The sequence below is a fragment of the Trachymyrmex cornetzi genome, unplaced genomic scaffold, assembly GCF_001594075.2.
Source record: "Trachymyrmex cornetzi isolate Tcor2-1 unplaced genomic scaffold, Tcor1.1 scaffold227, whole genome shotgun sequence".
Lineage (NCBI taxonomy): Eukaryota > Metazoa > Arthropoda > Insecta > Hymenoptera > Formicidae > Trachymyrmex > Trachymyrmex cornetzi.
In genome coordinates, this window is record NW_017296923.1 from 1,003,015 (window position 1) to 1,029,336 (window position 26,322).

General features: G+C 35.8%; 2 protein-coding genes across 4 annotated transcripts in view; one reads left to right on the plus strand and one right to left on the minus strand.

Moving 5' to 3' along the window:
- LOC108760577 (growth arrest-specific protein 2) overlaps nt 1-20,975 on the plus strand; it is a 39,202-nt gene extending 18,227 nt beyond the window's left edge. For 2 of the 3 annotated variants that reach the window (XM_018506619.1, XM_018506618.1), the window contains exons 3-8: nt 11,937-12,061; nt 12,610-12,751; nt 13,806-14,055; nt 16,186-16,444; nt 17,219-17,344; nt 18,327-20,975. In XM_018506619.1, coding sequence (XP_018362121.1) covers nt 11,937-12,061; nt 12,610-12,751; nt 13,806-14,055; nt 16,186-16,444; nt 17,219-17,344; nt 18,327-18,545 — 1,121 coding nt within the window. In that variant the 3' untranslated portion in view covers nt 18,546-20,975. The remainder of the gene's footprint in view (nt 1-11,936; nt 12,062-12,609; nt 12,752-13,805; nt 14,056-16,185; nt 16,445-17,218; nt 17,345-18,326) is intronic. The other variant, XM_018506620.1, reaches the window with a different exon arrangement.
- Nucleotides 20,976-22,238: 1,263 nt separating this feature from the next.
- Nucleotides 22,239-24,990, minus strand: Septin2 (septin 2). The gene is made up of 8 exons (XM_018506621.1): nt 24,869-24,990; nt 24,237-24,354; nt 23,805-24,141; nt 23,394-23,505; nt 23,101-23,293; nt 22,895-23,022; nt 22,647-22,820; nt 22,239-22,545 (listed from the first exon to the last, which is right to left on the minus strand). The coding sequence occupies exons 1-8, from the start codon at nt 24,896-24,898 to the stop codon at nt 22,372-22,374; spliced, it is 1,266 nt and encodes a 421-aa protein (XP_018362123.1). The 5' UTR covers nt 24,899-24,990; the 3' UTR covers nt 22,239-22,371.
- Between the last annotated feature and the right edge of the window lie 1,332 nt (nt 24,991-26,322).

Here is a 26,322-nt window from a genome sequence, read left to right on the forward strand (position 1 = left end):
TATAAACTAAATTTGAGTTAAATATATTTTCTTGAATTAAATTGTTTGTTTAACTCCATTATTTTAGTCAAGTTAATAAACTGTATATTGGGTAGGAACAGTGACGATCTATAGAAAAATCATTCAAATTAATACAAAAATAACTCAAATTAGTAATTTAAACTAATGGTGTAATTTGACATTATAAATTTAACAGTGTATAAATATAATTGTGCTAAATTCTTATTTTAACTCTATTTTTTATATTTTTTTATTTCAAGAGTTTTTACTTATTTATTAAATCTAATTTAATTTGTGATATTACATGTTCCAATTTTAACTAGGATTGCATTGAAAAAGAATCTGATAATAGCTACCAAATATTGAGTGAAATAATGCCAATTAAATGTACGGTTAATTTAACCGAACATTTAATTGGCATTTCACTCGATTTCACTAAATATTTAGTAGCTATTATCAGGTTCTTTTTTCAGTGTGTGTTTCAAGATCGACAAATAATCGGTGCGCAGTTTGCTTGAATTGTAAGATTCAAATTGTAAAATTCAAACAAAAATATTATTAGACACCAAGTTCTACTTTGACAGAACATGGCCTTCTTCGTTTAGTTGTGATAATACTAGAACGCGGCTGTACCATTTTTGACCTATGTGTTAATATTTCTTTTCCAATTAATCTGTATTTGCACATAGAGCTTCAAACTTTTGTGACTCTTTATAAATAATCATAATTAATTAAAAATAATTTGTATTTTTATGTTAACAAGCTTCCTTCGTAAAAAATCAAATTTATCTTGAACCGCGATCAAGTCAATTTAGACCCGCGGTTTTATAGTGTTAAATATCAATCTATATTTCGCGAATTTATTTAATTCCCCAAAGTATTGTAAAATATTAAATTAGGTATGATATACGTAATTACGTAAAAAATATTATAGTTTCTCATGACTCTTCCCGTTTGGCTCTCTTAAATGCCGCATAAGGCGCAAAAAGAAATCGGCGTGGCGTAACACCGTGTAACGACTCGACATTCGCGTCATGTTTGACCACATTTTTTTGCATTTTATCGGGCTTTGCCCGATGTGAAATCACCTTAAGAAGAGTCGGCGGCCTGTCGTGCCACGGGATGTGGCGTGCGCGTGCAAGCCTTACGCAGCTTTGGTGTGTAAGAGCCAACACAAAAGTTAGCATCTGGTGCTACACGTGGGAAAGGATATTCATAATATTTCGTCTTACACTTCGTCGTGTCTCGGGCTGCCGCCATAAAAACGTGCGCGCCATATGTACAAAATTTTACGAAGCTTGCTTGAACGTCGCAAAAACGTTCAAGGATGGCGCCGTAATATATCTGTAAATCGTTTCATAAAAACATTTCGTTACTTTACAAGCCCATTTAGCAAGTACAGAAGGAATAATTGTAAAAACGAACTGCGCGTCACGAGAACATGAAGAGATAGTTAGAACGACCTAAAAAATAACTATACGATCAATAAGCAATTGTTCCGTTCGCTGTTGTACGCGGAATATGGAAACGAAATATACTGCATGAAGATCGTTACTATATCGCATCGGTACTAAATTTGGGAAGTTCGAAGTAGGTGAAAGTTTCCGCAACTTATTAGATTACACATAAAGACTGTGTGCATTCCTGAAACGAGTACACGAGGTTAATGTCATAAAACTTTTCTTTTGAATCTACCCAATCAATCGACAGTTAGCCTTTCAATTTTATTGATTTAACCCTTCAATGCCATTTTCGATCTCTGGTATACCAGCCTTTTTTCTTATAAAATAGTTTCTTTCGAAACTTTTTATTAATAAAGATACTTTAAGATACATATATTTGCTTGATAGCGTTATGTTAAAAACGTTATGTTAGAATTGTTAGACCTTAAAGTCTGGCATTTCAATTGAAAAAAATTTTGTTACAATGTGTTCACTTTTACGAAAGTCATAAGCAACCAAAGTTGAGTTGGCTATACTCTACACGGTGTGTTGTATCCATAACAAAGTATTATAGTGTGGCATTTTTGAAAGGATAAGGTAAGATTGATTAATCACTTGATTTTATCAATTGTGCAACTGAAGTTAATTTCGGGTAACATAATAACTGCAACCGAAATTAATTGTTTCTTCGTGACATAATAATGTACACTGTATCGCATTAATTATTTTATGAGTTGGATAATCGGGTAAAAATCTAATCGAGTAAACACACACATACGAATTTATATTTTCTAAAAAAAAAAACATTGTTTAAGATTACGGAAGAGTATTTTAGAAATTCCTGCTTAGTCTTTAAAGCAAGAAGAAAGAAAGGTGAAATGTGACGAAAAGAGCGGTGGTCCGTGATTCTTTTCCTACAGGGAACTGGAAATCTACCGATGGCTATCTAATTCTAGGCACGCGTGTGTGACCGCCTTTCTGAACTGGTAGTTTCCTAATACGGTACGAATACGAGTTGATGCGTAAAATAGAATTGCCACGGTGTACCGAGCCTCGCGGAAAGTAGCAATTCTGACGGTGCGCTGCATTTCGCGTAACAAACAGACGCGGACTTTTCACTACGCTACCGATCTCCATTCTGACCTTGCACTTTTAGCAATTGATCTTGAGAATCACCGTGCAATTTCGTGTCGAGAGATTGTCTCTGAGATTGCCGCTCTAAAGATAATTTATTAATTCCCGTTAGATCGTAATTGGATCGCGTGCTGAATGAGAGATTAATGATGAAAACATTGCTACAACATCGCTAATAGTACCTTCCCACATAATTCGATTCACTTGCGATTGTCGCTTTGCCGTACTTTCACCTCTGATTGCATGTTACTATACGTGGACACGATTAAGTGCATACATATCGATGACCAAGGAAAGTGCGTCCATAAAATACACTTGGATGCAGTTTGGTAGACGGAATGTGCGAAAACGAGTGTGGTCTCGCGCGACCTCGAAGGATCCAGCTTTGCGATGTGGACCACCCTGAGAGATTGCGACACGAGTGTACGCCGAGCAAAACGAACGATACGTGAACGAACATCGAGCTCGTACATATATTTAGTCACAAAAGGCGATGCACAAGAGATGTATGATTTACGTGACTCGCCTAAATCATGTCGCTTAAAATATATCGATCTTTGAAAAACCCCTAGATACTCGGTGGTAGTAAATTAATGCCGAATGACATTATCGTGTAACGTTTACGATATAACTATTTCGAATTAAAAACATCTGCGAAATTTGACGTATTAAACACAAAATTTCAAGATAAGGGATTCCTGAATGGTCGATAATGAAAATGTTTCTTTTTATTCATTCGCTCGTGTTCTCGAACGTGAATGTTACTAGTGCTTAAAGCGCAGAAGACACATGTTTTATTCCCGAAGGGAGAAGCCACTCCTTCGCACATATCGTATATGCACGTAATGTATGCGCTGTAATTTTGCAAATTGCTTTCCTTTTCTTTGGTGTGTAATTTTGAAATCAACCTGGACTTTCTCTTTACTAGAGCATGAATTTATGAATCTACATGGACAAACATTATCGATTATTTGCATTTTAGATGCGAATTAAATAAATGAAACTCGGCGAAAGGATTTAAATCTTTTTGCTTTTTTAAATATCGTTTATGAAGAAAATTTAATACCCTTTGGCTGTGTTAAATAATTTATATGATACATCGTATCAATAAGATACTCTAAGCGCGATTTTGAAAGGGACACACTTTCGACGTGTGAGTAAACAAAGAAAGGCATTTAATGAGTTTTCAAAGACGGTGAGAAAGGTTGAAATTCACTCGACCGTTCCTAGCATGTCATAAGTATGTTTGCTCATCCGAGTTTGAGGAATAGATTTGCTCGCACAACTTTTTCGCCAAATACTATCTAACGAAGATTAGGATTCTGAAATGGGAACGTAAGAATCTTTTGAAGAAAATTCGTTAAAATGCTGACTAATATTTTTCGAAATCAGTTCCTCCGCAGTATTTTAAAATAATTATTAGCATTGTTAAATTGACGATCAATTTAATTTGTGATATTTTTATTATTTCAATTTCTGTTTATGATTGCATTTAAATCTGATATTTGCAGAGTTCATAACTGGAAGATATATACTAAAAAATTTATATATAAATATTATTGGGCACCAAGACGTGTCGACCATATTTAGTGTTTCTTTACTTAATCGAAAATTTGTTAACTTCTAATAAAATTAGAAATATTAAAATATTAATTTGATTCTTTATATTACACCTATAATATTTTACATAGATCCTCATAAAGATTTGACGAATAGAATTACAATAAGAAAGCAATAATGCAGTCTCATTATAGCTATTTAGACGGATACACGAGTTTCTCCTAAGAGGCTTACACAAAATGAAGATACAGAGAAGAACTTCTCATTGATATTCAACGGTTGCCAAAGCATCATTGGCGACGTGAAAAAAAATAACACGACGGTCTTTCGTTACCCACGCGCGCCCTGCGCCTCTTGCAGTTGCAAAGCCTCTGTGACTCAACCGGAAGTCGGCTGGGCACCCCTCTTCCTTCATGCCACTTCTTCTCTTCTCCCTTCATCACATGGGCACCCAAAGCCGCATTACGCATAATGGGCGTACGCTTTCCTAATACGCTTGCGCATCCGCGGGACACCATCGACTCGTGAGACGATACGGCGGTCTAAGCGACGAAGATATCGCCTTGACACTTGACACGCGCCATTAATGATCCGATCGGCCGTAAATCAGAAAGCGAAACCTTTGACTCGCCGCGCTAATTTATCGTCGCCGATTATTTTGCCGATATAGGCACCGCAGCAGAGGTGACCGTTCACGGACTCGCGGACTCGAACGGATTTATCGTGGGATCCTGGTCGCGCGAGCTACAATGTGCGCCGTTTAATAGAGGCATGCTTCCGAGCAAATCGTGATCGTGCTTTAGAACCACGCTTTGGCCACGCTGCCGCCGTATTGCGTGGCAAGTAACTCAAAAATACTAGCTCTATGACACGAACGACCAGATAAGGAACAGATATACACGCTCGGCGTGTAACGAGGCGATAATCGGGACATTCACGAATATCACGAGTTCGAAAAGAGGTTTATCATTTCTTAACCTTTCTGTCAATGTATAATATTTTCCTACCTTTTTATTATCGTGCAATGTTTCATAAGATTCCTATTATATCTGAATCACAAAATAAGACGGCATATGTACACTTTTTAAAAAAAGATTATGATCTGAAGACGGAAGGAGGGGTATAATTTTTTTATACGTTAAACGTAGATATTTTTTTTAATAAAATAAAATTTCTAGAACGTATAATTTTTATTAACAATTCTTATTAATATAATTTTATAAATTTTATAAAATTTTAATGAATGACTAGAAGTTTTACGACTTCAAAAAGAGTAGGTACATATATCTACTTTTAAAAAAATACAGTTGGTACTTTTTCCATTAAAAAACCAAATGAAGTTTGTGCAAAACTGTTCTTCATTGTTCGAAGGGTGGAATTTTTAAGACGTTCATATAAAAATATAAAAGTGTTTATGTTTAAAATTCGATATAGGTCCGAATACTCATACATTGATAAAAAGGTTAAGAGACCAGTCCGATATTAAAATGGAACTGAGCCAAAGTCACAAGGTTTCCGCGAAAATACAGGTCACAGTCTGTAGTAGACGCGTGCGACGAGTCTTGAGCGTTAAGCAATCGCGAGAGAACGAAGGGCGGATGTCAGTACCAATAAGAGCCGAAGGAAGTCCGTCCTTCCTTTCGCCACGGCACGTCGGCCGTAAAGCCGTCGTGTTTGTGCACGGCTCGAGCGAAGGACCGTATATATCTTTATTCGAGTCGGGGATACATATCTTACTTTACTCGACACCCGATGATCGATAACCGCGCCGATCGGTGCCATGTACCCTTCATCGCGAAACGAATAACGTTGTGCCGGACAATTCGCGGTCAGCGCGACCGCGAGGATTAAGATCGCAGGTTTTAAAATACGAGAAAAACGCGAATCGCCGCAGCAACGTATACTTAAAAAAAAAGGGATTTAATATCATGCTTATATAATGGTGTTGATATAATATAAACACCAACATTGTGTGGATTTAACACCATGCGTTTATACATATAATCCTCGCTATGTTGGTGTTGATATAATATAAACACCAGCATGGTGTAAATTTAACACCTTGGTTTGGTGTTAAATCTACACCATGTTAGTGTTTGTATTATACCAACACGGTGAGATTATATTTAATACCCACTATGTTAAATGTATACCCATTTTTTTAGAGTGCATCCAGCTAACGCTAAATATTCTTGAAATATTCGTAAACTGTTTCTAAAATTCCAAAATAATATTCCAAGAGTGTTCCTGAATATCCCAAAATACATGTTTTCAGAATGTAAAAACAACGTTAAAATAATCGTTAAATATTCCATTCACGTTACACATTTGAAAAGTTTCATATATATATTTCGTAAAATTATATATTTCATAGAAATTTCAAGAGTCCGGAGGTTTTTAAAATAATTTTTAAACGAAATTGTACTGTCAAAAATATATTTCATTTACCTTGGAATCCAGTTTTGGGGACTTACTTCACAACTCAAATGCTGCGCTCTTTATATTTTTTATCATATTATATTTACGATTAATAAATCTCTGTCACGGTGCTCTGTCAGGGATGTGTACTACTCGCGAATGAGTGATTTTCGTGATATATGTATACAAGAAATGTAAACAAAATTAAAAATTAGGAAAATAAAGACAGAGAAAAATCAAGGAAATTGAAGACGGTCAGAGAAATCAGGAAAAGGTTTTAGGGAATTTTGCAAAATACTCTGAAAAATTCTTAGCTTTAAAGAGATGAATTTAATATAAGTTTAATATCACACCTACGCAGTTTATGGAATACTATTAATTTAACAATTAAATATGCAAGCGATGTTAGCAACATTGCTATGTTAAATTGATCTTTCAATAAAATATTTAACAGTTTCCAAATTAGGACGAAAATACAACAAATTTTAAAATGTCATTGAAAGTCAAGAAATATCATGAAATTTTGTCTGTAAATCAGAGAAAATATATGAAATTTTATAGTGAGGAATTTGTGACAACACTGAATGTTTCGTTAATATTTAAACATTTTCTGTGAAAATTCTTTTGCTGTTCCGGAATATTCGGCACATTGGGAATACAAATCGACCTTTTCATGAATGATTAACGTTAGTTAGGTAACATTCGGAGAATTTTGATGATTAAAATAACTTTATGCCTGAATGGATGTACATTTATAAATTCCGGTCATTCTTAACTTTCGGTTCTCACGTTTCGACTTCCGACTCGAATTCTTAATGTTGTGAACGCTTAACTTACAATCTTGAATCTTTGGTTCTCGACTTACCCTCGATATCGTCGCTGAACGTGAGTGGCATGAGTAACGATAGAAAACGTAAATAGCGGATGACATAATGTAAGACAAAGACATTGTCTCCCCTTCTTTTTCATATGATGTGAATAACTTTCATTAGTTACTATACAATACTTGACGTCGAAACTGTCTCATGAAGCACGCCACGATCTGCCAGCATGAACTATCTATTGCACGCGGAACTTGCTATCTAGTGACGCAAAATAAACGGGCCATTCTGCGCGATATATTAACACACCGAGGTATTGTTGAAGACGCTTGACCGTAACATTCACATTTAGATATTCGAAAGGAAATTCGCTTGACAGTAAGGTATCGCCATATTTCCTTAATTCTATACGGATTCGCGTTGCGCGAGTTTCTCGCAGATACTTTGATCGACGATGGTCCAGGCGATGCCTCGGACGATGCTCTAAAGTCGCATCGGAGAGACGAGGAACGACATAATGCAACGGACATGTATCTGGCTCGGTGACGGGGAACACAGTCGCCTTATGCAGTTCCGGGTGACCGAGTTTCCTGAACGACGAGAACTCCTCGCGCGTCCGTGCACGTGCTCAAGTCCGAGTCTGATCTCCCAACCATTCATAGCTAATAAAAGTCATTTTCCGTCTAACCATCCAATTAATCTATATAAGAATGTTCAAGCATGTTCGTTTTAAAAAAAATAACATGATAATATCTAGCCTGTATATAATCAATTAAGACCATAATTTTATACTTTGCGTCTCAATTATTTTTATAATTGTATGATAGAATTCTATTACCTACAGGGTTAATTCTTGAAGAGAATTATGCGCAGCCGCATTAAGAATTTAAAAAATAAAGCTATCGAAACGAGTTTTTTTTTACCAATTCTTTTCAATCCGTTTATTTTTGAGAGACTATAGAACTGATTTGGGATGTTGTGTGACCTCATGTAGGAGCGGCAGACTTATAATTGGCGAATTTCAAGTTCAATCTTTCATCCCACATACTGATTTTAAATTCTTAATGCGGCTGCGTAAGCGGCTTCCAAGTTGAAGGTTACATATATGGCTGACAGCCACATTAATAAATGGAATGTCTATTGTTGCGAACGTTCATAAACAGGAAACCAGACCGAATATTTTAAAATAGACCAAGACTCATCCAGGGTTGTGGAGTCAATGTCAATCGATTTTATTTCTACGACGTAGTTTCGATACATGTGTTTGGTAATGCGGAGCACGCCGGTGATTCCGCGCCACACACGTGGACCCCGCCGTTTAAAAGCCCGTTCTTTTCGTGTCCCCGGTACCAACCCTATTGTTGTTACCAGGTCGAGTCACGAGCCCGTGCTCGCGAATTCTCATTACCATTCGTATCTGCGAAGTACTATCGCTGCACCAGGACCCAACCTAGTTCCTATTTCCCATTGTGCCCGTTCTATATCTATGTATATAGGTGTCTACGGGATCGTGTCGCGACCCTGCGAGTTTTCCTTAGATTCACTCATCGATCGACCGCTCCATTCTGGGAGAGAAACGACATGTGCAGAAGATACTGAGACACTTGGGTTTAATTCAAGCATCTTTAACTCTAGAATGCTATCGATACATAAATTTTACGTACAAGTAAGTGAAATCATTGAACACTAAGCTACACGTGGAAAGAACTTTACTGAAATATCTAAAATTTTAACTGGATACAGATCTGAAAATAAATTTGTCGTACTATCAGAATAATTACGTAGGATGCTCAAACTGATTACTATACAATGTCAAAAATTTTTGCAGTATTGTTCATTGCACATGTTTGAATTTTCTACCGTATATAATTATTTTGATAACAAAATTATGTTCAGATATGTATCTACCTAAATTTTTGACACTTTAGTAAAATCGTTCGTTCCGTGTAGCTTCAGTCATTAAGAGGTCCAATCTGTCATGTTAAAAACTGAGATAAGCGAAGACAAGCTTTTAAAAATTCTGTCCGTTATCAGTTTATACTCCCTGATGATCAGAATTATAAGAAAGAGTGATAAATAATTTCAATTTTCGAATAGTTTTGTATTATTATTGTGTTATTGTATATTTTATTTAAGTTTTTTGGAGACACGCAATTGGACTATGTACTCCATATAATTTCAAGCCTGATTTTAATAGCATACTTATTCTTTCTTTCTTCTTAAGTTAATTAGATTATATGTGTTTCTATATATAAAAGTTTAGATTATTTTATCATTAAAAGTGAAAAATGTATGAAAAACTTGAATTACACTAATTAAGAGTGGTCTACTTTCTTGTACGTAAAATTTACATACTGATAGTGATATATCATTCAATAGCGATACCATTCTGGGGTTAAATGGAGCATGGATTTCTATATTTAAATATTTCAAATATTGCAACTTCGTTGATATCGAAGATGTTACCACTGTAATCTAAGAGTCGCATTCTTAATATCACATTCTTTTATAGATCTTCAGCTATCAAATTTGTCGTTTCTCCAATGTAGTTGCAGCCGACACGCTCCACTTCGATAACTTCGATGAATAAGAAAAATAAGTCACGTATACGAAGAGACGAAGTGAAAATCGCAAAGGAGTTTTCCGAGGAAAAAAAATACTTGCCTACTCCTGCTTGCGTATCCGGTGAAATTCAATTGCTCCGATATCTTCGGTACGATAATATATAATCGGATAATGATCACAGTACGCTACTATGTTCGTTTGTATCCTAAAACGGGAGATCTAACGGATCGGAACAGGAGGCGGTAATAGATAACGGCCGACGGTGAGTGCAGATGCGTTTACTCTATCATCTACCGTATGGCTGTATTCGCGCATGAATTGCTAAGGGATAATGAATACGGAAAAGAGATGGCAATAAATAATATGCGGCTAGTAATAGATAACAGCTAATGGTAAGCGCAGACTCGGATTAACGTATATAATTAACATAGATGTTAAGTTGAACGAGGAGAATAGGAATGGAAGCGCCTTCTTGCAGGGAAGATTATATAATTTGTCAAGGCAAATAAGGGTTCTTGTTTGGATCTCTGCAAAATGACGGGTGCGAGAGATATAAGTGATAGGGACAATAATTAATGGTAGCTAATAATGAGAAAGACTCAGATTAACGCGCGTGATCAACCTCCACATTGAAGTTGATCAAAGCGAATGGAAATGTGGAAGGTTCTCCTTCCCAGAAGAGATTTTTAACAATTTGCCTAATCTAATGACAAACAAGGGACCAAAACGATTGATCGGCTCGTTTTCAGAGAAAGTTACAATTCATCAAGTTTATTTATCAGGAAATTTCGCGAGGGGTTTCCTCTCGATGGAATCGATATTGGAAAGTTTTATTACCCGGAAAAGTGAAACGTATGTCCTTGATCTGTGCACTTTAGTACCTACGGCAACAATCGAAACTAAAGCGATTTTATAGTCACGCATGAGTCGACCTATCGTGAGAGTATTGCGACCTGACTGTTTCTCGCACGACCTACTACATCGTACAAATCGACGATTCCTGACGTGCGGCTTTCAAAGCGCCGCCCTTTTTCTTTCAGAAAATCACAAGACGAGAATCAAAATAAAAATCTCGCGGGACGATGAATCAGCCATTCCGACCTAAACCGATTTCATTGTCTTTCCAGTTGCCAATCTTGCGATCTTGCTATTAAAACGTCGTCCTTGAGCGTCGTTGCGCGCTACTGATAAATGATTTACTGCACGATCACTGCCGTAGTAAATTTGCTTCTTCAAACAGGCTTCTTCGACCGACCAAACCGGCTCGCTGATCGTCATTCGATACATGGACGAATCACCGTTGTGTCTGGTACACTTACGGGCGATTACTACAATCACGTTGTCGATCGATCGTGTCGAATAGCTGCTTTCGCGAAGTTGCATACGGATTTTCAACTATCGATGTAACTCGGACTTTATAAACTTCACCGCAAATTTATTCAAATTTATTCAATTTTCGTTAATTATATAAATAATATAATTATGTAATAATAATAATATAATAAAACAATAATAAGTGGAAAATGGATCGATAAATAAATAACAAATAAAACAGAAAGAATCTTATATCCGGTCAAAGCGGATCTTAATACATAATATTCTTATGTAAGTTTTTTAAATACATTTTCAGTTCTATATAGTCTAATTCGATTTGTCGGACTTAAAATACAAACATAAACTGAAGCCGAAAATAATACATTGATCATCAATTTAATAATGATGCTAATATGCATCTTAAAATATTACAATGAATTTATTTAGAAAAAAGTAAGGAAAGATTAGGCATGATATATAATAATTTTAAATTTGTATTAGAGACTGAATAAGTATACTCAGTAAACAGCGGGCTATTCTTTTTGTTACAACCTATCACTTTATTGAGCCACTTGAATGTCATTGAGAGATACTTGCAGCTTATGCCGAGGGATATTCATGTGTGCGTGCGAATTATCGCTGACGCGACGGCCAAGCTAATTTCGTAATCTTCGAATTTCAGATGTGGATCATATAACGGGTGACAATTTCTTTGATGTGCTTGATAATGGAGTGATTGTGTGTCGACTAGCAAGAGTTATCCAGGAAAAGGCAAGATCTGCGATTGAGGCTGGACGGGCGAAGGGAGTAAGTTATTAGAAATCATCTTGTATCTCAATTTAGATTTTTGCATTAACATGATGTATTCTCGGCTGATAATAATTTCTTTTCTAAAATTAGCGTATTATATACAATGACATTTAGTTATTAAAATACGCCGTATATTATTACTGAAAAAAATTTGATAATATTAATCACATTTGTATAGTAAATGATTAATATTACTATATATTTTCTTAGTTCTCTCTCTCTCTCTCTCATATAATTTATTTATATGAACTATACGTTCTTATTACAACTTTATAATACATAATTGAGGCATTAGTTTTTCTCAAATTTCTAATTGCTGATACGACTTTTTTCTCTGTATATATTGACTAAACATTGGATTGAAACTATTTCATCAAGCTTTATGTATAGCAATTATCATCTAGGCTTGATTATTACTGAGATTTTTTCAATGCACCAAGCGAATTTTGTAATTGAGAATATTTTTGTTTTGACATAACAATAATGATGAAAGTTTGAAGAAAAGAAAGTTTTGCTCGCAGAAACATAGAGAAATGTTGTTGTAGCCGGCACCAGTGATACGTGGTCGCTGCTGGGAGAATGCAGCCCGTCGCAGCTTCTTTTCCCGCGACAACATGGAGAACTTCATACAATTTTGTCGGCGACTGGGCGTCCACGAGAATCTTCTCTTCGAAAGCGACGATCTCGGTAAGGCTTGGCACAATTAATTTTAATGTATGCGAATTAAAGCAGGGGCGGGTTATGCATTCGCTCTATCGGACGACTTTCAACGAGATGGGATTTAAGTGCGCACTCGATTAAGTTGATGAGCGGCGATTAGCGGAAACACTGTAATTGACTCGCACAATCTCGTGGCGGGCACGCGTGTAGAAACACTAGGAACGTGTGCCGTATAAATTATGATCCGGTATAAAACGAAGTATGCAAATCGGTTTGATTGTGACGGGAAGCGAGAGTGATTGCCGCGTGGATCGCGCGCGATTCCGAGGAAAGTGGAGCGAATCTGCAGTTCTTCGAAGATCGGCATGACTTTCCCCGCTTAATCAAGTTTAATTACTGTCGGGAATAAACAATGCGGTTACATAAATTATGTAACGATGTAATCGACCGTGACAGAAAGCCGCCACGGAAGCCTTGAGAAAAATGTCTTATTGTGCGTATCGTAAATAGCATTGACCTGAATAAAATCGAGTTCGCCATGATAAACAATAAATAATAAATGAATCCCAATCCGTAAAATGACACATTTTGTCATTTGTATATATAATGAGCGTATATAATGTGATCAAAAGTTCGTATAACAGAGTCTGATCACGAGCGATTTTGTCAAAATCCGATGCGAAAGACAGATATGTATTATCTCACTCTAACTTATATTATTACACTTTGTAACCTTAATTAAGGTTATACACAGTGAGATAAATTAGATTGAGATAGTATATAGGGAAACACTGTTGCGTTAGTTGGAATTCTAATTGAAAATGAACAAATCAGAATTCTCTCTCTCTCTCTCTCTCTCTCTCTCTCTCTCTCTCTCTCTCTCTCTGATTGAATTTATTATAATTCTAGTTGAAATAACCAGAATTCTAATTGAACTGATCAGAATCTTCTGATATGTTCATTTTCAACCAGAAATTTGTCTCGATGTACCTTTATCTTTCTCTCTCGTAGGATTTTGACAAAATCGCTCGTGACTAGTCTCTGTTGTAGGGGATCTCTAGTGTGATCAATCTCTTTATAGTTTTGCATGGCCAACCACGGAATGTTGTGCTGTGTCTGCTGGAAGTAGCGAGACTGGCGGCCAGATATTCTCTAGAACCGCCTGGACTTGTGCAACTCGAGAGGGAAATCGCAGCTGAACAAGAAAGGGATCTTCACTGTTTGTCTGACAGCGGTATATCACATAGCAGTCTCGTCTCTTGGCAGTTCCAGTCACCATCGCCGACCGCAACACCCAGGACACCATCGCCGGAAAAGATCAAACATAGCAGGTAAATAAGTCGTAATTTTCAAGGCTCGATTCACACTTCACTTTTATCAATAAATGTATGCAAATGTATCGCTCCCTTACTTAAAAAATTATATAACTTAAAAAAACGTGATTTTCTGAATATAACGTGAAAAGTTATTATCATGAATGATTTAATAAATATTACTCTATTAATCATCAAAAATCAATTATAACTCAACTTTATAAAAAATTATCAAAATCACTATACTATAATTCAAAAAAGATGATTTTAAAAAAGTCGTCAAAATTGTTATTTAAAAAGAATGATTTTTAAAGATTGTGAAATAAAAATTACAAAATTACATTTGATCACATTAAGAATATATTTTTTTATTGATATTATTTGATTAGTTAATAATTTTTTGTCAAGTTGAAACATGGTTTTTCCCTCTTCTGGAAAACTTAATTTTTTTAGTTGTAATTTTTGAAATAAGCGAACGATATAGTTTTACGTTGCATACACTATCTCTATAGAATCTCAGAAATAAATAAAAATTCATTGATAAAAGTAAGATATGAATAGGGAGTATTTTGATAAATGAGAATGTGCATAGGCGTAGCTAGAATTTTGTTTAGGGAGGAGCCAAATTAGAATAGAGATTTTTGAACTGGGAGAGAGAAGGGAGAATAGTATAGATTGTTCGACTTATTTTATTTTACATTATTATTTTTAATTAATTACTAGCTGGTAAATCACAAAATCACACATATTTAATTGACTAACCTACTTTCCTTTTTTTTTAAATTGTAAATTGATTTTCTTTGAACTGGAAAAATGTATATTCATAACACTAGCCGTTTTAGATTCTCAGAAAATTTTCCTTTAACTTTTACCTTCAATTCTTTCCTCTTTTCTAAAATTATTTTTTTATGAATTAAGCATAATCCGTTTAAGCGGTTTAAATTATTTCTATTCTTTAAGATTTAGGAAAACTATACGATCTCCTCTGCCCCTCTTGACTACGCTCATGAGAATGTGTCTCACGAACTATCGGATTGCCTAATCTTGCAACCTATCTTGCACACAATATTCCTCAATGCGTTACCTGCAACGTAACGGTCGATAAGCGATGATGTTGCGAGAAGAAACCGAAACTTAACCGTTACGGAATGTATAAGTTATTCGTTCGTATAATTTCTGTTTCACTTACTCGCATCGCATTCAAAACAGCGCCCAGAACTCTGATATATTCCGGCTCGTTTACGACGAAAGATTTCCCCATCGGGTTAACAGTCACTGACTGAATGGGCAATTCTGCGTGGTGTTATTGAGAAGGAAATCTCGAGTCGCGCAACTCTGTAGGAGTGGTTGAATTTTATAGCATACGTAAAGTTTCTTGTGTGTGTGTCGGAGCCATTGTGTTATTCTGTAGATAGTTGGGTGGTACCGTTCGCTTTATTCGCTTTATTGAATTGTTTAGATAATTGTTTTTATTCGGACAGTTCGATAAATCACAAAGATATATGTATAAAGCCCAATCTACAATGTGCTCTTGCTTTCTGCTTCTTGTCTTTTTCTCTCTTTGCGATTGTTTCAAAGTATTTGAATGAAATCTTGTACAATAAATCTCTGAAAATTTTTTTATTTCCCAGGTATTTTTATTCAAAATTCTAAATAAGATTAGAAATTTTTTAATCGAACTTTGAAATCAATTAGAATGCAAACAACGCGAATAAACTATATATTGAAAATTGTAATAAAAGACAGGGGTTCCACGAGACTATATTTATCACTTTCTATAATTAGACCACCAATCTATAAATAAACCACGAAATCTATAAATGAAGTATAAGAAGGACAGATTTTTCTAAGTACTATCATACTCTGGGTTTTATCGATAATCGTGTTTTTTGTCGCATACCTATTTTTCGTCTCTTTCGAAGTTAGTTAATTTTTATCTCTCTCTCTCTCTCGAACGACAGAAAATAAAGAAACAGAATAAGAAACAAAAAGGCAAAAGATGCAAAATAAAAAGCAAGAAACAGATAGTAAAAAGCACATTGTAGATTAAATTTAAGAAAGTTAATTTCTCTCGTTAACCCTTTCGACATGTAATAATATTTTGCGAAAGTGTTGGAGAACTCAACGTAAATCTCAATGTAATTTTAGCTCGGCGTCTGAAGTCACAACGGGCACACGATGGTTGGACCCGGTAACCGGTGCTGCACATGAATCTGAAATGCGAAGGTCCGTTAGCGACAACGGGCCGACTGGAAGTGACGGGGTGCCTAGCGACACTACCGAGGATGACTGGTCGCGCGGAAGCGTCGAAGACCCTGACGAAGTGCCGTCGCCGTCGAGCTCGCCATCACCGTCATCGGCCGAACCACCGGAACACACTGGGCCGATAACAGAACTCGATCGCAAGGTATCAGAATGCCCCAATTTCACTTACAATGCAATCCCAGTAATAGATTCTTCGGTAAGTTTCGAATGCATTCTGCACTGATACAAAAGTCCTCCACATTCAACACTATCGAGACTATCTCTTCTAATTTCATTTAATAGTTTCCAACAAAATTTGAATTATCGAAGAAGCACTTTTTTTGCTGGGAACGAAACTCCGATTTTGAAAGATGAAAATAATAATGTGCAGTGCAGAGGAAGCTGCTCGCTTCCGTGTCGCATGAAGAAATGGATACGCGGAAGATGAAATAATTTATATCCTTTCTATTAATGTTAATGTAGCTTCACCGATGTATTCTACGCACGCGTTGTTTTAGTCGTACCTTCGCATGTCGTTGAGAAAACCTTAGTCCTACGTGTTATTACAGACGTTGCGCTTGCATTATAATCATTATATCGTACGAGAGGGAAGAAAGGTGTATACGGACGATGGGAATCGGCGTTTTCTCGTATATGTTTTCCACGCATGCATCTGCACGCGCGTGTCGGATTCCTGCGTGTCTAGCGGCGGAAGTTACGCGCTGTGGCGTATCTTCGACCCTTTGCTCCTCGCTGCGACGACACGTCGAAGCGATTTATCTCGCGTGACAGTCGATCATTCTTCGTTCGTTCGACAATAACGAAGGCGGGCGGCCCGATGCACAAAAACGTCCGTCTAAATATATACCCCGGTATATCCTTTCGTTTTGAACGCACCTCTCTCAGTATCTCCAGCATCGCGTGCCTCTGTCTACAGGTGCGAAGAGCCACCGAGGCCGTCCAGAGACTCTGCCAGTGCCCGTCGAATAAGTGCTCCAAGCTGAAGGTGCGCAAAGTCGGCGAAGGCCGCTACCATATCGCGGGACGTAACGTTTTTATCAGAGTAAGTACAATACATTTATCTTCAGATATAGTATATAAAATTTATATTTCTCTTGCAAAGTTAAAACTAAAATCGATATTATATCGTTGCGTTAATAGAAAAGTTAAAGAAATATTTCACAAATTAGTAACTTTCCAGTAGAGTTGAGTAAAGTATTTTTTAAATTCTGAATTGGAACATTGTAATTAAGATAGTGAATATGCATAACTTTACTTTCTTTCATATTATACTTTCAATTGTATATATTCATTTAATTATACATGGAGAAAAGTTTTGATGTGATTCCAAAGAAAGACTATAAATTATAGATAATTATTATAGTAATGGTAATCATTTTTACATAATAATAACTATTAATTGTAGTCATTTTCGGTGCCAACTATATTTGTTGATAACACTGTATTATTATTATTAACAATATAGTAATAATAACCATGATAATTAGAGTAACATATTAGTATAATTACCGAACAACTTTTCTCTCAGTGTATTTTTTAAAACTATGTCATGAGTTTTCAAAATTTGAACATTACAACCCTAATGTTTATTAGGACTTTTCTATTAAAATATGTGTGTTAAATATTATTAATTATTATAAAAATTCTACATGGGAAGAATTGTTTTGCTAAAATCGTTAAAATAATCATACAGAACGCTCAAGCTTGTTGCTAGAATGTCAAAACTTTTTGCAGCATTGTTCAGTACGTTTGAGCATCCTACATTATTTTGATAGTTTAACAAAATTATTTTCAGTCAAATTTTTAATTTAGTTAAATTTAAATACTGTACCAAAATCATTCTTTCTGTGTGAAGACGAGTTGTTTTCATACAATATTTTGAGTTGTTCCTCAAAGCCATGTCCCATAAGATTCAAAAGCTCCTTTCCCCGAAACTTGAGGTCTCTTCCTTTTTCTCCATTATTCCTATCATGTCGTGGTGACCATGCCAGCCACTAATGACCGCGCCGCTGACGTGTTCGCAGCTTCTCAAGGGGAGACACATGATGGTGAGAGTCGGCGGCGGATGGGACACTTTGGAGCATTTTCTGGCGAGGCACGATCCCTGTCAGGTGAGGGTCCTCAACCGCGAGGGTACGCCGCCACCCGCTCGCGGCACCAAGCACGACAGCTTCTTGCACATTCGCGCCAAGTATCGCAGCCCGCCGTCGGAGGCGAGCCTCTCACGTCGGTCGCTAGCCTGAGAAGCACGTAGTGCCTAATCATGCGCCCACGATCACGCGACGTGGGCCCCTCGGGTCCCACGTGGCGTAAAGCTGCACGCACGCTTGGCGCACGTGCGAACTGATATATCCCGGTACATCAGCGGTACCGCTATCACATCCCACCGGGCACGTCGATAGGACGTCCCGTCGGCCTGTTACGCATCAAGCGACGCGGTGAAACGACGCGTGGCGGTTCAGGTTGCCGTAAGGACGGCAATACGCATCCATCGCACGATTTTTCACGCACGATACATTCCTTCTTTTCCAACTACGTTCGATGAGTTGGCGATTTTGAGGGAAGAGAGAGAGGCACCGCAGGAGCCGCCTTTAAGCGTCTTGCGATCACTTATGCACATTCCCGATATTCATAACGCTATTTACGAGTTCTCTCTACGCCGAGAAATCACCGGTACACGCACCGCCTATACGGTTCGCAAAGATACCTCTTAATCACTCTCGTACCTATTCGTACATCCCGAATTGCGCGTACAACTTGTTACGTGTAACCACGTAATATGTTGATCACGGTATAGAGAAGCACAGGGATCGCTATTTTTACTAAGTCCGTATGTCAGGTGGTTGAGGAGCATGCAAGTGTCAAAGAGCATCCTCGCAGACGCACCACACGTCGCGATTTTTAAGACTATAATCTACAGTGCGATCTTTGCTTCCTGTTTCTCAAGAGTTTTTTTTACCACTTTTTTTACCTTTTTCCCTTTTCCTTTTCTGTCGCCCGAGATAAAAGTTGACAAACTTCGGAAGAGGTAAGAAACACGTGACAAGAAACACGATTGTCGATCAAAGTGGCGAAGAAGGAAGAAGGCAAAAGGTAAAAACAAGAAACAGGAAGCAAATGGCACATCGTAGATTAGCGTTTAAGGAGAACGAATAGTCAGAATTCTGTATCTAAAGCCGTAATCACACTATGGTCTGTTGCGATTCCTGGTTGATGGTTCTATTTTAGCCAATTACGATGCAGCTAATTTGTACGCGCTAAAATAGAACTGTTAAGCTATATGATAGTTATAACCGAGATAATCTGTACTGTGATTACTGCTTAAGAATCGGCGTCTGCGATTCAGAAGACTTTGACTATTTGAATTTTTATGCATTATCGCGTCAGAAATCAATCAACTATGTGCTTTCGTCTCGAATCTTCAAGACACTAACTTTTGTAGCGTCTACCTGGAAGTTCTTTGATCAGCAAGTACGCTGCACTCGGTAATGGTAGCATTAAGACCGCAATGACCAAACTTTATTTTCGAAATCGTGTAATCACGATAATCATTATACTAATAATGCAAATACTAATAAGAACTTTTGAATAAATATCCACTTAAGCTCAAGCGTACTACGCCTTATGAGCTACGTGCAATAAAAAGAATAAAAGTGCAATTAAAATCTCAGGTAGAGAATCGTCCGTGTCATGCCTTAGAAAAGATCAATTAATCTTTTTTTTTCTTTTAAGGAAGTTCCTTTTGCAACGCTAACATACACCGTTTTCCTTTGATGTAACAATCACAGCGGCTTTAACAAAAATTTCATGGTCGAACTAGATAATACCATTACATTTTATTATTGATGTTGTAATGTAGTTTTTAATATTCAACTCTCAACTGCGTTTTGGTCATTGCTATATATCCTATAAACCAATATATTCTTACAGTGCACTGCCATTTTACGGCGAGCACACGATCAGGCACTTATATATTATAATAATCAACAGGGTCGGCTTAATTTTCTCTGTATAATTTTCTCACACATCTGAATTGCAGGAATTGCTTATAACGTATAATTTGCCGAGCAGGCTCGATAATTGAATTTTTTTTTGTGTATAAGTTGTATTACCAATATTTACGTAATCATATATTATTGAAAAATGATATGTTTATATCTTCTTAAAATATACGTTAGCAATTTTTTACAATTTTATTTCAGTTGTCTTGTGATTTTTTCATTTCAGCCGACCCTTAAATTCATAGATATACACATTAGCATTCGATTAATATCTAATATAACTTGTATCGCCTAATATGTAAAATGCTTCATGATAATTGCCACGATGTACACATCTACACACATATGTTTTGTACTTTTATATAAATATCTATGGTAAGTTAAGGGAGATAATATGGTTGGCATATTGCCGAGATAATTAAACCATACAATTATTCCGCTTACAGAAGTGCAAGAGCACAGTGTGCAAAGGAATACCAAAGCAAAGAAACACGCGACGAGTAATGTCGGCTCGTTGAAGCTAATTAAACCGTCATCCGTGATCTGTTTATCGTGCATGTCAGTTGCGTCGGAAGACTGTGGTTGTATCTTCACGAAAATCGATGTCTTTTACGAAAATAATCCGTTCACGGCGTTCCATCATCCTTTGCGAAATAGAATCAGTGTTAAATTGCGATTTGCACTGTAATGCAATAAGCTTAAGTTTAGCGAGCTATTACTGGATACAGGACCTTACGTTACTGCAGATACGATTACTTTGCGAAGAGAGTTATTTTTTAATTTAAAACCGCCCTGCCTAATTAAAATAATTTTCGCCATATTATGTAACTGTATTGTAAATAATACGTCGCTCTGACATATCAACAGATAAGTGATTTAAGTTAATCGTACCTGCTTTATACCACGGATTTTGCGTATAAACTGTATGATCTATATATCTAATAAGTTATTTATATATATATAACGTGTCAAGCGCCTTTTTATTATAGATTACGTTATTGATATTGCGCTAACATGCAATGAGTAAAACAAAAGAAACTATGTTTTGATGATATTAAACTGTTATAAATTTATTTGGGTTATCATTTATATTAGAATACTGAAGCAGTATAATATTGATAAACGTATTTTAAAACAAATTATTGTCTATATATTGTTTCGTCGTAATCATTCGGCTATTAATAAAATATTACGATAGCATTGTATTGCATATATGTATGTTTAGTCTTTGTTCATAACTGCACTAGGCTTTCGCAAATTTTAAGATTTTGTCTAATATGCGGGATATATCGTACACAACATTTATCTTAATCTATTCAACTAAGTTCAAAACTATTATGTCGGTTGTTATATTTTGTTGAACAATAAAATATCTGACAGTAAGATATTTTCAAACATTTTATGACTAGCATCACTACATATTTTTTAGACCCTGCAAATGCGATTATCATCCACTCAACTACTATAATTCCTACAATTTTTGAAATCGTAGTACAAAAAATTTACTATTTCCCAAATACTACGATTCCAAAAAAACGAAAATAGTTTCGCTTGATATTATACGCAATATAAAAGTATTCGTTAGATATTAAGAGTATGTTGTTTTCTTCGCCAGTTATCCGTACTATTTTTTTTTGTTCTTATTTCGAGCTTGCTAAGGTCTTATTTCGACATTGTTATTATAAAATTATTTTTAATTAATAATTATAGGAAAGGGATATTATATTTTAATTTGTATACTAAACATATATTTCGTATAAAATCAAATTCATTATACAAATTAATTTAAAAATATATGTTAAAAACATTAATCTTTGTTAGAGTATTTCTAGATAATACGAAACATATGCGACTTAGAGTATATTTCTAAAAAAAATTTTTGGTATATATTTAATATATACGGGATATTTATATATATATAAAAATGTTCTATAATAAAATAAAATAATATAATGTCAATTATACATATACATAATTAAAGAATAATACTACTACTGGAGATAATGCAGTTAAAATGCATGGTCATATTCAAATGGTATAAAAAGATGTCGTCATGATGAAATACTTTTTACTTTTTTTTGCTTTTGCCTAATGTCAGCGTATGATGTTGGGGTTGCTGCGCAAACTGCGCTTTTCGTCTATTGAATTCCAATATATCGTCCTCAAGTTTCTTACGACTGTCCTCTAATTTCTTTTTTTCCTCAGTATGATCTTTCTTTAGCTTATCAAATTTACTATGTAGCTATATGTATAAAAAAAACAATAAATATTAGTACTAATAATAGCTGTAATAATAAACACAGTGAATTGGAGCTTATACACTTATATTTAAAACAAGGTTACCTCTTTTTCTGCTTCTTTCAATTCGGCTTCTTTTTCTTTCACTCGAGCGACAAACATTTGGCGCATCTCGTCCTCTTTTTGTTGCAATTCTTGCAAGTGAATGGATCTCTTCGCTTCGCAAGTTTGTTGAAAACTAACAGGTTTGTTGTCGCTATCAACGTCACTAAAGCCCATCTGAAAGTTCACGATAAGAAGTTTTAAGAAAAAGATAACTTTTTGTTTTTTCTGACAAAAACAATGAAACATACCTGTTCTAATCTCTTTTTTCGGTAAAGTTCATAATGGCGACAATGCGTTTTTTCGCGCATATCTTCCATATTAGTACCTATTAACATCTCACGTAGTTTTACAAAGTCACAGTGAGATTCATTTTCGACTATAACATAAAAGATATTTAATGTTTCAGCTCACTTCTTCAAATATAAACGTAACAAATAAAATTCATAACCCTTACCTTGAACTGTACCCCATGGATATTGACGAGAACGCATCATTTTATTGCCGACGCGAACGAAATCGGTACTGCCGACGACAGCAAAAGGTACATGAGTGTTCATAGTGGCGTTTATATCTGCTACGTTTTCATCATCGATCGGAAACTGATAAATATGTATTCCATTGTTTTGCAACTCGGATATTATTTTACTCTGAAATACAAATATTATAAAAAATATTATACAAATATTATAATAAATAAGATAACACAAATAAGTAGATAAAAATAATTTCAACGGAATTGTCGCACACCTTAAATTTCTGTAACTCAGTCTTTGATATTGTATCTGCTTTAGCAATAATTGGAATGATGTTAACTTTGGTATCCAGCTTTTTCATGCATACTAGATCGATAGATTTTAAGCTGAAAGTATAAGAATATATGTTGTAAAATTAAAGCAACTTTTATATAATTCACTAATACAGCCTCGGCCATAAGTATAAAGCACCCTTAATTTATTCTTTCAAGTGTATTGGTAATAATAAGTCAAAAGAGGGTTAATGAGATATTAATATTGTTATAAAAATAATACTTTTAGTAAAATGGTTTTTTATTTTTTTTTCATTTAGAATATTTAGATATAGAACGTTCACAACAATGTTTGGAGGTATTTTATACTTATGGCCAAAGCTGTATGTAATTAGTTTAATATACACACTTACCCATGGCCAGTAGGACATATAAAATATAGGCAAATATGGATGCGACTGTCATGATAGATTGCCAGATTACGTTTGATTTTTAACTCTTCCTGTAAATAAGCTTCAAACTGCGAATCTATATAATCGACGACTGCTTTGAAGCTGTCTTCTTTATTGATTTGATCACCATAACCAACTGTATCAACGATCGTCAGTTTCAGTCTGACATTGCTCTCTTGCAATTCGTAAGTATGTGCCTTAAGTTTTACGGATGGTAGATTATGAGGACTGGGACTAGATTCAAAGCTTGTGTTAAAAAGGGAATCCATAAGTGTAGATTTTCCAAGTCCAGTTTCACCTATCCAAATAAATTAAAACTAGTATTTGCTACAAACTATTTAACTCAACACCTAATGTAGTAGAACTCATTAAGATGAGGTTAACACTTCGTACCAATGCAGAGAATGTTGAATACAAATCCATTTTGCACTGATTTATTCACCAACTGAGTAGGTAGACTGTCAAATCCAACGTGACCAGACAATTTCAGCGTACGTAGCATACACTCGATCTGATCACAGAAATTACATGTTGGTATTATAATGGTCACAACAGAGAGAGAGAGAGAGAGAGAGAAGCAATAGAAAGAAGAGAGGAAGCTATATCCATAAATGGATGAAATAGATACATGAAGGAATGTTCAATTCAATGTACAGTTATGATGCCTGACAGCCAACACCCTTGGCTATGACAACACATGACTCATAGATATGATTTAAATATCCAATCGTACTCGTACACATATCAAACAACGTAAAAAAGTGTTCCACAAGAAAAAGGAACAGAAAGAAGAAAAAGGAAGTATTCGCGGCCAACGAGCAGGGATATATTGATCATTTCGCGAGATAGCAAAGCATTTTAAACATTGCCTGGGCGGAAATTCATCAAACAAGAATGCATGTCGACAGAACGAGACACAGAATTGGAGGATGACGCGAGACACATGCGAGTCTTGGCCGTTCAACGAAACCGCGTCTGTCGCGTCGGGGAGCGGCATGCACGAGCGAAGAAATTTTTGTACCTACCTTAGCACGGTCAATATCCTCCGTCGCCATTTTTCCTATGATTCCGCTGCGAACGCCACGAGACGAGAACGAACACTCGACGGCGACGGAAGCCGTGATCAGCCGTGATCCACGGCGGCGAGCCTCAATGCCTCAATTCCTCAAATCGGAGTTCGGAGTATGCATGCGCCACTGTGTGCCACCGGCTGACACGAAATGCCGCCGGTAGGGCGTAGCACTGGTCTGACGACCAATCGAGGACGCCTTCAAGTTGAACCCGTAAATTGCTCGCTCGGTTTGCGCGTCGCGAATTCCGTCGCCGCGTTAATTGGCGACGAGCAGCGATGTGAGATTAGTCTTTGATTAATTAGCAACGAATCCGGCTGATACTGAAGCGTAAAATTGAAAAGGAGAAACTTGAGTTTTGTGGAAAGAGGCTAATTATTACAAAAATGTGCTATCAGATTCTCCCGCTCTCTTTTTTATTTTTGTGTAAATGCGTATTTATGCTGATTCTTTTTGAAAGATAGAAAATCTCAAATTGTACAAACGATTCATTGGCAATTGACTTAATCCAGTTTAATCTCTTAATAGTCTTAATTAACTAATTATAATGCTTACAAGGATTATGGTATTAAATTAATCTTTTCAGGGATAATCTTTTAAAGCTAGAAAGTAAAAAGTATTTTAATACTCGATTGTGAGGGACATAAATATTATTTACAATAAATTTTTTATAATCTTTAAAGATGCTTTTTATAGCATTATTATTATTAAATTGACGTTCAATTTAAATTATGATAGGCATAAATATTATGTCTGTCATATAATGAGATTTCTTTTTTAATAAGAATTACTAGTTACAGACTCTCGGAATTAAAATAATATATAGGAAATTATATTATTTCTTTTTTATTTATTACATATTTGTTTGTCATATTGATTTTTGTAATTTTGTAATTTATTTTTATTGCTGGACTGTACTGTATCTTATCTCTTTTTAATTCCATTTCTACCATTTCAATGCAGTTTATTAATTTTAATCTCGATTCAACTCGCATCTTTTTCTAGTTTTAAGAATTAAAAAAAGATAAATAATAAGTTGAACCAAGATTAAAATTAACATACATGGTAGAATAATTTTCGGGCATAAATTATAGTTTAATTTAAAAAAAAAAACAGATTTAATATTAAACATTTTTAAGTATTAAAAGACTAAAAATAGACTAAAAAGACTAAAAATAGACTTAAAAAAAAAAAAGACTAGACAAGTATGCCAATATCTCTGAAAAGGTTACTGAACGACGAGGTTAATTAACGTTAACGAGGATCATTACCGTGTAAACAAGCGTCGAGCATTGACGGACGCTTATAAACCTCGTAAATTCCGCGGCGCGTCGACACATGCGCCACGCGTCGTGGCTCGCGCGGTGGCGGTGGCGGCGAGTCCGAGCGTGGAGCGGAGAGCGGAGAGC